Here is a 16,892-nt window from a genome sequence, read left to right as displayed (position 1 = left end):
TCTTAAGGCTCTTCTATTTGGGTAATTAACTTAAAATCTGCTAGAACATCAAGACTCCAAAAACTAAGGCTGGCAGTACTCCCTTCTGCTGAGGGAACCGCTCCCCTCTTTCCCCCAGTTCCCCCCACCGTCACAGGTAAGCATAGGAGCAGGGTCCCCACTTGAGCCAAACTTACTTGCAAGCAACACAGGGGAAGAATCTCCTTTTAAAGTCAATCTCTGTCTCTCACTCATTCCCAACTCTTCATGAAATGTTCACCAGAGTTCACTGGGTTAATATGCAAACACACTTGGGAGGATAATACTGTTGCTTTCAGTCATTTACATTTTAACGATGCAGCAGCATAAAGCTGTGGCTAAGGGTATAGGTTCTGGGAACCAGATCAACTGCCTGGGTTTAAATCCCAGCTCTGTCGTTCCCTAGCTACGTGACCCCGGGCACATTACTTAACTTCTCTGTGCCTCAGATTCGTTAGGTGAAGAGGGAGATAATACTACTGCCCTCGTAGGGCTGTTGTGAGGATTTGCATGAGTTCACATGCATGGCATGCTTGCAACATGACCATCACTGAGAATGACTTTAAAATGTTACTACCGCTAATGTGGGTTGTTTGGGATTCCTTTACATCTAAGAGTATGGGAGAGGGAGCTTGACAGAGAGAAGGGGAAGGGGAATGAGTAGCTTTGGGAGCACAGAGCGCTAAGGTGAGCAGACGTGAGTGGAGTGGGGCAGTGAGGGGGCTTTGGGCCGAGCAGCATGGGTGCAGCACTGTGGGAGTGGGTGGGCAGGGGCAGGGGCAGGACGAACAAAGGAAGGCGGACAGGCCACAGGCTGCACTGCAGTCTTAGAACGTCCCTGTTCCTTCCTCTTGCCCATGAGAGTTACTCTGGTTGCATCCTTTCTGGTTCCTGTTTCAGGAGGGAAAGAGGAAGGGGCAAGCCAGTTGCAAGAAGCAGCCTATAACAATGCAAACCAACACCTGGGGGCTTTGAGGATTAGATATAGCACTAGCTGTGTTTGGCCAACAAGTTGTGGTGAGAGTGTGGTGTTTTATGAAAGCCCATTCGAGGATCCGTGCAGCTAGCTCAGGAGTCATGAGCCTGAGTAACTATAGCCCATCCTCTAGGATAAACTCCCAAATGCCCAGGATGTGGTTCAATGTGCAAGCAGAGACTCCATTCCTGACACTCCACACTGCTAGGTTATCCTAGCAATGAATTCATCCAGTGGTAAGCTACGTATCAACCAAAGTACGAAGCCCAAAGTTCACTAACACGAGGCTGCATCTTAGATGCTTTATTTTTACAGCATTTGAAGAAACAGACTGAGGGACATATTTTTTCTAACTCTTGCAAAGATCTCCCCAACCTGGGCCCTGATGATATCTTTAGGTTGGTAGCATCTCACAAATCTTTAATTGTTCCCTCATTCTGCCTGCCACTGAGAAAACCAGTAAAGAGAAGAAGGTAGCATGACATCCTCTGAGCCAGGAATCCATTTCTGGACTCTCTCCTGAAACAACATTCCAAGAGAAGTTCAAAGTCAGAGATGAAAGTTAACATCACCAGTAATCAGACATATCAGTATCAAGTACTTCCTGATGCAATGCCCATGAAAGGCCACAACATTCCCATAGTTATGCCAAAAAATCATAACCTCAATCCAATCATAAGAAAACACCAGACAAATCCAAATTGAGGGACATTCTACAATGGTAACAGGCTTCAAAAGAGTAATGGTCATGAAAGACAAAATGGTCACAAAGAAGGACAGAGGAACTGTCCCAAACTGGAGGAGACTCAGAAAACAACTAAATGCCATGTGGGATCCTGGACTGGATTCCAGAACAGGAAAAGGACATGAGCGGGAAAACCGGTGAAATTCAAATGAGATCGGCACATTAGTCAATAGTATTGTACCAATGTTATGTTCTTGGGTTGGATCATTATTCTATGGTTACATAAGATGTTAACAGTAGGGGTAGCAGGTAAAGAACTAGCTGGGTAAAGGAATTCTCTGTCCTATTACAGCAACTCTTTTGTAAATCTAAAATTATTTTCAAAATAAAACTTTTTAAAAGTCATGCATGAAAACTAAAACCAAAAATACCTGGTTTGAACAATGGGAGAGTAGTTTCCCAATCAATGGTGCACCTACTCAATCAAGTCATTCACAATGATCATCAGAAAGACAATAGCAACACAGCAAATGCTTAAGATACAAGATATAAAGTTGTCTGTCTATGATGAGATTCTAAAATATACATGAGTTTGATCAAAAGCTTGGAGGTGGAAAAAATGAAAACAGAGGATATATTAGGTAGTGAAGTTACAGTGATCTTTCTTACTTTCTGAACTTTGCTGTTATTATGTTTTCTTTAAAATAATATTTAAAAGAATTACCTATAATTCATAAAAGGAAAATTTATGGCTTTGAGGCTGTACTTTCTTCACTTATACAAGCTGCCCGTAAGAGGAGAAAGAGGAAAATTGTAAGACAATCTGCCTTAAATGCCACAAGGCAGTAAATTACAGAGAACAGTTCAGGGCTCCTTTCCAATCCAAATGTCAGCAAGGTCTATTCCTTTGGCTACCAAAGTGTAACATGTATCCATTTCTGGACAGGGAAAATGCTCATCTGTTCTCCTGTGACAGGGTGATGGGGCTGGCAGAAAAAGGGAGTGGTAAGTTAGATTTAGCAGAGATCTGGAATCTGTCCCCATGACATTCACATGGCTAAGCTGGGATGAAAAGATCCAGGCATGGCAGCCATCACCTGGGCCCATACTGGGCAGAGGGTCTTAATGAAGAGCAGTTACCAGTGCGTTAGTGATAACCTCAGAGGCCTCTAATCACTGGGCTTGCATGTCCAGTGGCAGAACTGTGTACAAGGAAAGATTCACTGGCTGTGATTGGCTTTAAGAAGATATACAGGTTCCCAAATTATAGGGCCAAAGGGCATAAAGTACTTGATCAGTGAATCCTTGCTCATTAGCTGACTAATGATGATGATGACAGTAATAATAACGTACTTGTATGCTAGGCACTGTTCTAAGTGCTTTACATGTATTAACTCATTTGATCCTCACAACAGTCCCATTGTACAGATGGAGATACTGAGGCACAGATAAATTAACCTGCCTAAGGTCACAAAGATAGTAAGTAGAAGAGCTGGGATTCACATTCCTGCAGCATGGCTGGAGAGTCCATACTCTTTCAAGCACAATGCTTTTTTTCACTAATGGGCCACAGGAAGTCAAAGAGAGGAAAGGAGCACTGGACAGGGAGCCAGGGGGCCTGAACATCATGCTGTCACAATAACCTGCAGTGCAACTTTGAGCAAGCCACCTGAGCCCTCTGGCTTCAGTTTCTTTGTCTAAAAAAAATGAGGAGGTTGGAATAGAAGTGCTCTATAAGTCCACAACCAGTTAAGTTCTTTTTATTTTTATTTATTTATTTTTGGCCATGCCGCGCGGCCTGTGGGATCTTAGTTCCCCGACCAGGGATCCAACCTGGGCCCACGTCAGTGAAAGCACTGAGTCTTAACCACTGGACCACCAGGGAATTCCCAGTTAAATTCTTTTTAAAAGTTGATGAACCTCAACTCATCACACCTCTAGGCAGTTCGGTCTTTCTGTCCAGAAAACCAGAGGAGCTTCCTGAATCAGGTCTGTAACAGGTTTTTATACATGGCCTGGATGGGGGATGCAGACAAGCCGCTAAAGTGCGCTTACAATACCCAGCTGTATGGGGCTGTCGCATTTTCCTCCAGGTGTGATGGTAAAGAGACTTTAAAGCTTAGGCAATCTCCCTCCTGATGCAGGTAACCATAGCTGGGTATAAACTAATGAAGTGAAAAACCAACCTGACAGCTTAACAACAGAGAAAAATATATGAAAGTACGTGTGTGCATGCATATATGTGTAATGTATTCACATGCAGGTTCCATATGCATGGCCTTAAAGGATCATAAACATCTTCAGCCCACTGACCATTCTGCTGCAGGAGATGGAGAAATGGCAGATAATTTTTACCCAATTTAAATTTAGCTCTCCCCTAAACTGCCTCCATCAATCTATCTATCTATCTCCATCCATCCATCCACCCACCCACCCATCCATCCATCTATCTGTTTTTCTTTGGTGGAATCATTATTCTCGTGTACATTAATAATTTTTTTCCGACTTAGGAAAATTGATTAACATCATGATATCCATCGATATCCTCCTGGAAGCAAGCAAAGGGTTGTTTCAAGCTTGCTCAAAGGAGTAAAAGTCATTTCAAAGCCTAGATAGTGGGCCACATCCCGGTCTGGATCTCCTCCGGTCCCCTATCAATTCAAGTGCCTCTCACCACCACTGCAACAGACGTGCCATCCTGACCAGTTTAGTATCAAGAAAGACAGCAGGCTGCGTGGGTGAGGTGTTGGGGAAGCAGAATTTCTGATGTTTCTCTTCACAACTACAGTTTTTAAAAAGTCCCCTTTGGGCTTTCTAATGAAGGTAGAAAATGCTCTGAAAACATCACTCAGCAAACTGGTTTGGGGTGACTTGCGTCCTGATTCGTTCTGCTGAGGCCCGCGCATGCAGAGGTAAAAATGACCCCCAGAGCCCCGTATACCTGGATGCAACCTGCACCCAGGACCCCCAGGTGCTACTCCTTAGTCCGCATCCACGGAGGCCTGGCTGCACCCGCTCTCTCCTGCTCTGGTCCTCAGGTGCTCACCTCGCCGTTGAGGACGACCGGCTCCTGGCTCCTGTCCGAGGTGGGGTGCCCCACGGGGAGGGCTGTGGGTTTTATTCCGATGAGCTGCACAGACCCAGAAGACGTGTCAAAGGGATCAGCAACCGCCTTGCCAGAGCTGTCAAAGAGGACCGCTCCCTCCTCTTCATCACTCGCCGGCACTAAAGCACAACATAAACACATTGATTTTCTGGTGTGCGGGAGCTGCGCCATCGTGGGGGAATATATGAGAGGCTCACAGCCAAAGGACATGACTTTACTCAAAATGACCTCAGGAATGACAGTGTCTGGTTCTGTGCCAATGGCTCACTCCTGCTCGTGGCTTCCTTTTTTATTTTTATTTTTTAATTTAAGATCTACACTCTTCACCCCTCCACTGGTTTGAATTTAAAAAGTAAAAACCATTCCTTCAAAACTGTGACAGAACACACTTGGAAAAAAAAAAAAGTAAATTCGTTCTCTATGTTTGAGTCGGAGATGGGAAAAGTGCCATTTGGCCAAACCTGGCAACTATTCTTAAAATATGACAATCAAGAGAATAACAGCATTCAGTTTAGTCTCTGCCACCAAAGCTACCCATTTTGGCATCACATGAAGGTCACGAGTCTTCCCTGGTCAACCAGCCACAGTAATTGCTCCTGAAACTTTTTCTTTCTTTCTAAAGACTGCTTCTTCAATGACTAGGGTTTGGTTTCTTTCATGTGTCTGAAACAAAAGAAAGTTAAGAAATAACCACCTGAGAAATGAATTTAAAGCTACAGACGACTCCCCTAATTAAGTAAAGCGATTTCCACCTACACTCTGTTAAATTAGTTCTCCCCTCTGACAGAGGATTCTGCTGTGATTGCTGAAAGACAGCCATCTACTTGCGCTTCCATAGCTAAGCTGACGGAGGACGTCGGAGGGCCAGCGGTATCTTGCTGATTTACTAGTTCTTAAAGCACATTCCCATTAAGTAACTATTATACGAATGACAGTTTATTGAGCATGGCTCGGCAAGAGATAAATTAAGCCTGTTCAAACAACCAAGCCAGCCGGCAATTTAGGAGCAAAATAGGTGTTATATGAAATATGAATGTAACAGAAGTGTATTCATCTTTCCTCCCGTCTCGAGAGATTGGGATGTCATTTAAATTATTGAGAAACACATAGTTTGTACCATTCTGTCACTTATCATAGTCACAGAAGATTTGTCAAATTAAGCCAAGTAAATTGTTATTTTAAAATGTGGCTAAAACACCTCAGAGTCTAACCATGGGTTATAATTGGAGTATTTTTGGGTTCTGTGGACTTATTTGTAAATAGCAGGCCACCAAGAAGCCAATGACAGAGGAAAATCTCTATTCAGATGTGTTACCAGATGCATATATCTTTTTAGAGTGTAGTTTTGCTGGGCAATTCTTGCTTTCCTACCATTATCTCCCACCAGACAACTCCTATGAAACCCAGCCTCCAAGATGGCACCCAGTAATTCTTGCCTCCTGATATTCACAACCACATAGGATTAACCTGTGTAACAAAACAGGAAATTGCAGAAATGGCAATGTATCTCTTCCAAGGCTAGGTCATAAAAAAGCATTGTTGCTTCCACCTTGCTCTTTCTTGGATCACTTCCCTCTAGGGAAAGTCAGCTGTCATGTTATGCGAACACTCAAGCAGCCCTATGGAGATGTCCATGTGGCAAGAAACTGAGACTCCTGACAACAATAATGTGAGTGAGCCATCTTATGAGTGGGTTCTGCAGGCCTGGTGAGGCCTTTCAATGGCTACAGCCCAGGCCAATATCTTGACTGCAACCTCATGAGATACTCTGAACCCAGAGCCACCCAATTAAACCACTTCTGAATTCCTGACCCACAGACACTACGTGAGATAATAAATTCAGATTGTCATTTCAGTTGCTAGATGTTGGGGTAATTTGTTACACAGTGATAAGTAACCAATACACTTCCTAAACAATGCCCCTCCTCTGAGCTTCCACTCTTGTCCTCCTACCTCTAAAATATACACTCCACCAGCAGCCAGGATGGATTATCTTTTCAAAAGATAACCAGATCACAGCACTCCTCTGATCAGAACCTTTTGAAGGTTTCATCTCTCTCAGAATAAAATCCAGAGTCTTTACTGTGACCTACAAGGTCCTGTTCCATGTGGCCCTGGCTACCTTGCTGAGCTCATTTCCCGCTTCTCCCCTGAGCCACTCTGCTCCAGCCACAATGGCCTTCTTGAACACAGCAGGCTTGTTCCCACCTCCAGGATTTTGCATTTGCTCTTTCCCCAGATCTTTACATGCCTAGTTCCTTCTTATTTTTCAAGTTGCAGCTTAAAAAAGACTTTCCTTATCCACCAATCTAAAAAAAAACTCACCTCATCACTCTGTTGTATTTTCTTCAATGCATTTATCACTATTGATTTGTTGTATTGATTTAATCGGCTCCCACCCCCTGCCACTAGAATAGAAGAGCTCCATTCTTGCCCATCTTTTTAAAGGCTCATGCCTTTGCATTTAGCAATGTCTCACATGCAGTTGGCTTTCAATAGGGATTTGTTGAATAAATGAATGAATAAAGGAATGACTAAAATTTCCTGACTTGGAAAAGTAGATGCTGTTAGTACCTGCAGAACAAGTAAACATGTAAAAGTTAACCATTCCGAGGTTGAAGAGATGATACCTAGCATTCTTCTTGCTTCTGGGTTGTGACACCCTTACTCCTCACCCCGTGGAGGGAAAGGGGGGAGCATTAACTATAATGGGACAGGGAAAGAACACCCTGGAAACTGTACAAACTGCAGTTCTTTTCCACTATCACTCAAAGTCATATTCAGATTTGCACAATAATTCCTCTAGGTTTCTTTAAGAGCAAAATAGTTATCCTCCCCCAAAAAGGGCTGTATGGAAAAAATACATTATAAGGCATTGCATTAAATATTAATACATTAAAATGTTATGTGAGGGCTTCCCTGGTGGCGCAGTGGTTAAGAATCTGCCTGCCAATGCAGGGGACATGGGTTCGAGCCCTGGGCTGGGAAGATCCCACATGCCGCGGAGCAACTAGGCCCGTGAGCCACAATTACTGAGCCTGCGCGTCTGGAGCCTGTGCTCCGCAACGGGAGAGGCCGCGATAGTGAGAGGCCCGCGCACCGCGATGAAGAGTGGCCCCCCGCTCGCCACAGCTGGAGAAAGCCCTCGCACAGAAACGAAGACCCAACACAGCCATAAATAAATAAATTTTTTTAAAAAATGTTATGTGAGTACAGCAGGTTCGTGGGAATATTTAAAGCATAATTTGTCCCTAAAGATAAAAGCACGGGACAATGCTAAAGAAAAGGGCCACAGTGAAATTGAGGAAGTATCCTACAACATCATCACATCATCACAGTAAATGCCACCAAGCATCCACCCTGTATCTATTTGTGTTTTATTTGCATTGCTGGTGTGAACTTCAGTAAATCAGGCTGGAAAGGGAGATTTCATTTCTTTATGTTTGAACTGGCATGGGGAGAACCTTCCCTGTGAAGCAGAAAATGCTCTTAAACGAAACATTTTATTTTTTGAGGAATCTTTATTAAAGCTCAAAGACAAATAATTTACAACTAGCATCACTGCCCTCTGGTGTTGCTTATCAAATAATAAGTGAGTCTTCATCTCACTGGGAAGGCAAAGAAAGAATAAACTGAAACTGTTTTTGAGCTAATATTTCTGACCAATCCTCAAGGGCCCCTGCTAATAAAGTAGTGATTCATCCTCCAAGCTCTCTGATCCTTGACCTCTTCCTGCCCCACCTGCCCCACGACAACTAGGAGGCAAGGCGTGATTAGATTCTGAAACCTGGCTGTGAAATCTTGGTGTCTTAAAATACGGTGCACCCTTAAGGGTTTATGGAGGTTCTTTCTTCTAAATGACTGAAGATATATATACGTAATGTTCTCACCTTGAACTCATTTTTAACTCTTTCCTGGAAAACACTCTTTCTACGGTGACATTGGTTTGGGTTCAGAAGTTTAAGTATCTGTATTTAGTTGAGAGAATGCCAAATTGTTTTGCTTTCAGAATCCTAGCTCTCACACCTATCTTCCCCACTTATATTTAAACATCACCTTGAAACAGACTCTAAAACTGCCTGCAGTTATGGTAACTAATGAGGCCATTGAGCTATAAGGACCTCCCCCCCACCCACCCCCAGCCATGTTGCTAGTGGAATAGTGTCTTTTCCTTTTAAAGTTCTTATCTTCACAAAAAAGTAGAGAATTAGAAGCTACATATGCAACAAACCTGGTGGAAAACAAGAAGAGTTTTAGAATGATAGCCTGGTACATGAACATTTATTAATTAACCTCAGTAACCCTAACCTCTAGAATGGATACTAAGCCATAAAAACAACTTCTGATTATTCCATACCAAGAGAATAATCTATTCTCAGAGACTACATTCACACAATCAAGTACTTTTTGCAAGCTGACAATGTGATGGAACTACACCTTTTAGTTTTTACACAATTCCATTCAACGTTATTTCCTTCCTTCCTTCCTCCCTTCCTTCCTTCCTTCCTCCCTTCCTTCTCTCGCTCCCTCCTTCCTTCCCTCCTTCTGTTCATCTTCTAATCCAATAAAATATGCTATTGATATTTTTGGTGAACTCCAACCTAGTATTGTGATAAAGTGGAGCCCTGTGATAAAAAAAAAGGACAAGTGTAGGTTCCATTGAAGGTCCAGTCTAGAATTCTGATGTGCTTCAGCATCTGTTGAATTTTACATTAAACGAGTTGGTCCTCTCACTTCTACTTGAAATTTTCAAGTGAAACCTCACTGAATGAGAACATTTGGTCAAAGAGAAGTGACCAAGTCTGAAAATTCACTGGGTTTACTTCTGGCAAAAATAAAATGCAACGAAGCACTGTAAACTTGGAGAAAGGATGGTTTTTTTAATAAAACAAACACGTTAAAACCTCAACCTGGTACAGTAATTGCATTTTATTCATGCACCCGGCTGTTGTTATTTCTGAACCTGATATTTAAATAATCAAAGTGACCTAAACAGAATGAGAAGGCAGGTAGAGAGGGTGGGAAAACAAGAACAGGAAGGTCAGTGGGAACATTTAGGGAAGTCAATGCCTCACCAGCCGGGTGGGGAGTGATGGGGTCTGAAACTGACCCCGCCCCCTCCTCTTCTACAGATTAAATGCAGGGCACAGGGAAAGGCATCATCTTGTCAGTGGGTATTTGCTGACAGAGGAGTCTGTATATTGCATATTTTTAAGCAAGAAAAAGGGCACAGAACAGTATGTACATTGATCCCATTGCAGAAAATAAAATAAAGCAATACAACAAAAAACATGTGTTGATACATGTGAAGACACATGTGTGTTGTCATATGCATAGTAAAAAAGTCTGAGAGAGACACACACTGAGTTATTCAAGGCCATTTGAGGACTGGGGTGGGTGATGGGTTATCTGGGGGAGGATGGACTTTGACTCGACTTTATACATTTCCGGGAAAAATATAAAGGAAGGAGGGAAGGAGGGGTGTGATGGGAGAAGGAGGAGCAGGAGGGCATCTCGGTTAGAGGCAATGGCAGTCACCGCAGTTGGTTAAAACAACCTTCCCCTATGGCTTCACTGCATTGTCTCTGGGTTGCCTCACTCCCTCTGCCCACCTGCCTTAGCATCTCACTCTGGGAGGAAAGAGGAGAAAGTGGCTAAGTTCACATCTCCCTTTATAAGCCACAGCTCCTGTGGCCCGCTGTGAGCTGCCTTGGCAGACTGCCGATGGGCAGAGTTTCTGGTGGTCCCGGGTAGGGTGATATTCCAGGAAAACCCCACGGGTCACACCCTGATTCTGGTGTGGAAAGCACAGTCTCTCTGTGGCATGGGGGGATCAGGAAAAGAAAAAAATGTAAGAATCAAATCAGTTTGACAGTTTAAAGAAATGTTTTATATAATGGTTGGAAATGGGAACAGGGACCACATTTTCCATGCAGAAGACAAATCCATTGTGCCATTCTTTCTTTTTTTGGTCAGAAAAAAGAAAGAAGTAAGTGACGTTCGAAAACAAAAGAATATTCTGGCACTAGTTTCAAGGGAGAGTCCTGAACCACACTTCATCAAATTCCTGTAAAAGGGAAGCACAGCTAACCAGAGTGCCAGATTGTTTGCCTTTTCACCCAGCATTTCTGTAGGACTCCACCTACAACCCTTTGAGATCCAAAAGGAATTTTCCCTGATCTGAGTGGCAGCACCGGTTCCTTGAATCTGGGCTTTAGTAAGCCAGCATCACACACAGAAAGACCGAGTGGAGATGAGGCTCAGAATAAAAGTGGGATCAGGAGGAGGGAGGCTGCATGATGATGTCTAAGAGATGAGATCTACAGGTGGTGCCACAGCACACTAAGGCAGCTCTGACAACTTGTAAATAACCCCCAACACCAATCCTTTATAGGTGGTGAAAAGATCTGCACGTGGGAGAAACTAAATGGTTAAGTTTGCCTGGAGAATAAAGACAAGCACAGGCTGATTTTTATGAAGACAGATTTATTACTGTCTTGATTTTCCTGGGAGAGGTGGATTTGTAATATCTGGGCTCACTGGCACAGACTGAAGCCCTGAAACTTATCAAGCGAGTCAGGGCAAGAAAATGAGGGGACTCTCCAAGACAAGCAGCGCTTCAGAAACCTGCCACCCTCGTGGACCTGGTGCTACAAATCAAGGCAACTCACCCCCAAATGAGAAAAATCTCTAAGCAAACATCAGCTCAATTTGTATAGGGTTTTTCTCAGGCCCTGCATAATTCCATAAGCACAGAGGGCAGAGGAAGTGAAACAGAGTAATCCAGGGAAGGCGTAAGGCACTACCTCAGGAGGTAGGTAGGACCTTTGCGGGACACAGTAGAGAGAAGAGTGGGCGGTGGTTTAAGGCACACTGGTGTGCGAGCCTGTGCACGTGCGTGCGCGCACGTGTGCACTGGGCTCGGGGGTGCTGCTTGGCAGGGAAGGCTTCTCACCATTTCTCTTCCATGCCTCCTCCTTTGTCACTTTCTGCTGTGCCATTACATTCTGGGGTGAGCGCCTCCCCGAGCTGGGCTTCCCTGATTCGTTGCTGATGACAGAGCCATTCTCACTGGGCGACCTGCTGGAGGTAACCATAGCAACAGGGAGACGGTAAGTTTCAACTAGAGCAGCCTCCTCTCAAGGTTATTTTATTCGCACAGTTTGTGTCTGCAGCCTTTCATTCCGGTTTTATCCACAAAGAAGACACAATACAGGAAAAGGAAAAAAACAAACCCAACACTACAGCATGGGTTAAGGAGCTGGCTGTTGTGAAGTGTGTTTACCAGTGCTGAGCTCTACAGAGAAGTTCAATGAGCACAGCCCTCCATTCCCATCTCTTTTTCATGAGCCCCCAGTGACTAGGGACAAGGCAGTGATGGCGTTTGTAAGCGTGCCCTCTTTTTAAAACGCGGCACTTTGGATAGTGTTGCAGAGTGTTTGATTCACATGGCATCTTGAGGGACATGCACAAAACATGGTTCTCTTCGGCTGGTCTCTTTACAGAATATAGCCTGACTCCTAAAGATTAAGTCACTCAAGCTAACTGGCAACCACTTACATTTGAATCTACCAATTTGAGCTATTCATTCATTCAGGAAAGACTTTATGTGCACCTCCTCTGTGCTGGGATTTGTGTCAGGTATACAGGTGTATAGAGATATGAAGACACCACCCATGTTCTCCAAAAGCTCCCCATCACAAGCATCTACCATGTGCCAAGGACTGTGCTGAATGCTTTCAAACTGTTAATGCATCCTTATGACAACCCACTGACGTGGTGATTGTCACCTTTGTTAGCAAGTGAGGAATCTCAGGAGGCGAGGTGTTTTGTCCAGGACACAGTTGGGAGTGGCAAATCAGCCCTGGAAGCCGGGGCTCCCCCTGCGGGTAGAAGCTTTCGCCACAGGCCAGAGCCCCTTCCCTTTCTGTCTCCTACAATGTCCCAGATGAGGCAGGCCTTACACAGGGCAAGCCACAGGGCCTTCTCGCCTTCCATCGGGGCCACTCACTGGTGTTCTGGAACCTGTGGGAAAATGGGCTCTTGGGAACCCCTGCTAAGGCTCGTGCTCCTTGGATCACATCAGCCTGTGGGTGGGCTGAGCTAAAGACCCACTGCCTTCCCCTCTGTGGGGGACAATCAGGAAGCAGCTATGCAGAGGTTCACCAAATCCCTTGTTGTTCTGATGTCAATTGTCCAAATTCAGCACCTACTGGCATCTGGCCCCTACAATGGAAAATTGACTGGAATAAAATGCAGCCCTTCAGAAGACCTACATAGACATTTCTCCAAAGAAGACATACAGATGACCAAGAGGCACATGAAAAGCTGCTCAACGTCACTAATTATTAGAGAAATGCAAATCAAAACTACAATGAGGTATCACCTCACACGGGTCAGAATGGCCATCATCAGAAAATCTACAAACAACAAATGCTGGAGAGGGTGTGGAGAAAAGGGAACCCTCTTGTACTGTTGGTGGGAATGTAAATTGATACAGCCACTATGGAGAACAGTATGGAGGTTCCTTAAAAAACTAAAAGTAGAATTACCATATGACCCAGCAATCCCACTACTGGGCATATATCCAGAGAAAACCATAATTCAAAAAGACACATGCACCCCAATGTTCATTGCAGCACTGTCTGCAATAGCCAGGACATGGAAACAACTTAAATGCCCATCGACAGACGAATGGCTAAAGAAGATGTGGTACATATATACAATGGAATATTACTCAGCCATAAAAAGGAACAAAATTGGGTCATTTGTAGAGACATGGATGGACCTAGAGACTGTCATACAGAGTGAAGTAAGTCAGAAAGAGAAAAACAAATATCGTATATTAACGCATATATGTGGAATCTAGAAAAATGATAGATGAACTGGTTTGCAACGCAGAAATAGAGACACAGATGTAGAGAACAAACGTATGGACACCAAGGGGGGAAAGCTGGGGTGGTGGTGGTGGTATGAATTGGGAGATTGGGATTGACATATATACACTAATATGTATAAAATAGACAACTAATAAGAACCTGCTGTATAAAAAAAATAATAAAATTTAAAAAAAAAATGCAGCCCTTGACTCATAAGTAAGCAGCTTCTTAAGTGGAAGCTGGGTATCCTGGTGGATGCTCCTCTTCCTCCTCCTCCCATTCCCCCTCTCATCCTCTGGGAATTTGGGATTCTCAGTCCTGTACACTTTTGTGCACTTTAGCACCCTAAAAACCACGCACAATGAAAGTGCCCGCTCACAACCGTGGGATAAGGCAGAGTCGGCCACGAGAGTTCCACAGAACACCGCCAGGGCCACGGGAGATGCTCCCCGCCAAGGATGCACAGACAAGCATGAGTCTGGGAGATGTCAATTACTATACTCCCTCTTTGGATATTCCTACAGCACGTCAGCATATCAAAGGCTCTCATCACTCCTGTCAGAAAGAGACTCATCTTGTTTTGTTTAATTCAGCACTTCCCAGTTTATTTGGCCACAATCTCTTTCACCATAAAAGTAATACAAAGAATGTAGTTCAGGAAAATATGAATGAGGCATTAACTATTTGATCACTGAGTGCTGGGTGTGCAAACACACACACACCTTTGGATCGTTTTCAGAACCTCACAGTTAATGATCCCTACTCTTCCAACTGGCTTCATTGGCACAAAGAGGCTTTCACTGAGGTCCAGAAGGAAAGGCTCCTTGCAACCTATTTCACATGCACAAAATATTTAATGGTTTTTGTAGCATTTGCATACCCTTTCCCTCATTTGATCCTGAAACAATTTTCTGGCTATTACTGTTGCTCCGAGGAAAGGTATGAATGAGCACATTTCTGGAGGGGAAAAAAAAACCCAACTCAGCTTTATTCTTTGCATCAGCTTATAGACTTATGTTTACATGGACCTGTCAACTCAGAATTTCTGGTCAAAAACAGAGAGTGAGATATATGTATGTGTGTGTGTGTGTGTGTGTGTGTCCACTCATGACAGTAACAAAAATGTCTTTGAAAGTAAGTGTCACCTGAGAGGTTGCAGTTTAAGTCTATTGAACTCAATAGTCCCCATTCTGAGTATGGGTGCACATGGATCCTGGAAGAACAATCTTGGGGGTGGGGATTAATCAATTGCTGAACAATCATGAGCAATCACTGCACTGAAGTACCCATTGCGAATGGCTGTTGCTTCTCTATCCTTGCTCATTAATCCCAGTCATGGAACAACAAATCAGCCATCACCAAAAGCCTACATAAGGAAAAGGACCTGAAACATCATCTGGTTGTCTGCAAGTGGCTGAATCTTCATTTTTCCTTCAGTTTTAAAACAAATTTTTTAAAGATATCTTAATGACCACCAGATCACTGGCTTCCCCTATTTTTCACTGGCACAACGTTTTGGACCATCCAATGGCCCCATTCTGAAGGGTCATGCAGTCCTGCTCTAGCAGGAATGAGGAATCTGAAGTGGCAAGTTGGGGAAGCTAGAAACATAGATGCGTGATGGGCTTGCTCTTGGATGTGGCATCCTAAAATCTTCCCAAATGATCAGAGATTCCTGTGATCAACTGAACTTGAACAGAGGTGAAGTTTCTCCCACAGCTATGGCAATGATATAGCCAGTCTTTAACAAAATTATATTGTTATGGTAAAATTATGAAGCAAATGGAGAAATCATTCAATAGGGTAGGCATTGTTTTCTTTATTTGTATTTGTTTCATATGCTAATATTTCTTAATAAAAATCTGAGGTTAAGTATTTAAATTTGATTAGCAAGAGTAGACTCCTTGCAAATTCAAGGAAAAAATAGCTTGTTCTAAAACAATTTTTTTAAAAGAAATCTTTGCACAATTTAAACCACTCAACTAGAAGGGGTAGAAAAGTTTCTATTCTCCCTGGCAGTGCAGTGCTATGTTCATATTCTCATTTTAGTAATTCTATTTATTTCTTTTCAGTGTCCTCTAAATAGGTGATAAATTGTTAACATGCCTTTATGGTACTTGGCAAAGATCATAATGAGAATAATTACTATAGATAATACTACTTGCCAGTCAACTCAGATAAATCATCCATTGCTTCTCTGTATGTTTCAACTTCATGCTGGGGTGGACTGTTGCAGTTAAGGTCCCAATTTGTTCACACCTCCCAGTAACCAAGCTTAGGGTAGTCTCCTCCCACACTGACTCTGGACTTGACTATGTGTTTTGCTTTGGCCAACAGGACAGTAGCAAACATGATACAAGCAGAGACTTGAAGCTTGTTTGGGGCTTCTTTTCTTACTGCTCTTGGAATCCTGTAACCACCTTGTGAGAAAGTCAGGGCTAGCCTGCTGGAGGGTTCAAGACCACATGTCAAGAGGTCCCAGTTACCTGGCCACCCCAGACAAGGCTGTCATCAACAAGCCAGCCCAGCAGACCTTCCAGCTGACTAAAGATGCATGCATCTCAGCCAAGATGCATGCAGGCATCTCAGCCCAGCTGAGATCAGCCAAGCCTAGTTCAGCCTAGAAGAACTACCCAGCTGAGCTCAGCCTAAACTGCTGACCCACCAAAAATCATGAGCTAAATAAATGGTTGTTGATAAGCTTTACAGTGGTTTGTTACAGGGCAACAGATAATTAATCCACATGCCCTCAACATTCTTTCCCACACAAGCTGAAATCCATCCCTGTTTCTTTGCACCTCTTTCTTAAGTACCAAGATCTCCTAGAGAAAAGCACAGAGCCTTGCTGCTTGACTCCAATGCGAAATTTATATATTTGATACAAACAATCCTTCCTTCCTCCTGCAATGACTCCCTTCTCTTGGCTTCTCAGATTCCACTCTTGCTTCGCTCTCCTTGTGCCTTTCTTACTGATGCTTTTCAGACTCTTTTGCTGATCCGTCTTCATTATCTGGACCTCTAATCATTGCAATGTCCCAGGGGTCAGTTCTTTGATTTCTTCTCGAACTACACTCTCCTAGGTGCCCATCTAGTCTCAGAGCTTTTTATAACCAAACGCTGACAGCTCCTACATTTATATTTCTACTCTGGACCTCTCCTCTGAACTCCAGACTCATATGGTTAACTGAGCTCTCAACATCTCCACTTGCATGTCTCATGAGCATCTCA

The 16,892-nt window shown here is 43.6% G+C and overlaps 1 protein-coding gene across 1 annotated transcript in view; it reads right to left on the bottom strand.

The window, feature by feature from the left end:
- The window catches only part of KIAA1549L (KIAA1549 like), a 294,252-nt gene that overhangs the window by 65,677 nt on the left and 211,683 nt on the right, over positions 1-16,892 (bottom strand). Inside the window, exons 16-17 of the mRNA XM_061203754.1 lie at positions 11,741-11,868; positions 4,726-4,904 (exon numbers count right to left, since the gene is read on the bottom strand). Coding sequence (XP_061059737.1) covers positions 4,726-4,904; positions 11,741-11,868 — 307 coding nt within the window. The remainder of the gene's footprint in view (positions 1-4,725; positions 4,905-11,740; positions 11,869-16,892) is intronic.

Source organism: Eubalaena glacialis, chromosome 10 (genome assembly GCF_028564815.1).
Source record: "Eubalaena glacialis isolate mEubGla1 chromosome 10, mEubGla1.1.hap2.+ XY, whole genome shotgun sequence".
Taxonomy (NCBI): Eukaryota; Metazoa; Chordata; class Mammalia; order Artiodactyla; family Balaenidae; genus Eubalaena; species Eubalaena glacialis.
This window is presented reverse-complemented; position numbering and strand designations above follow the sequence as displayed.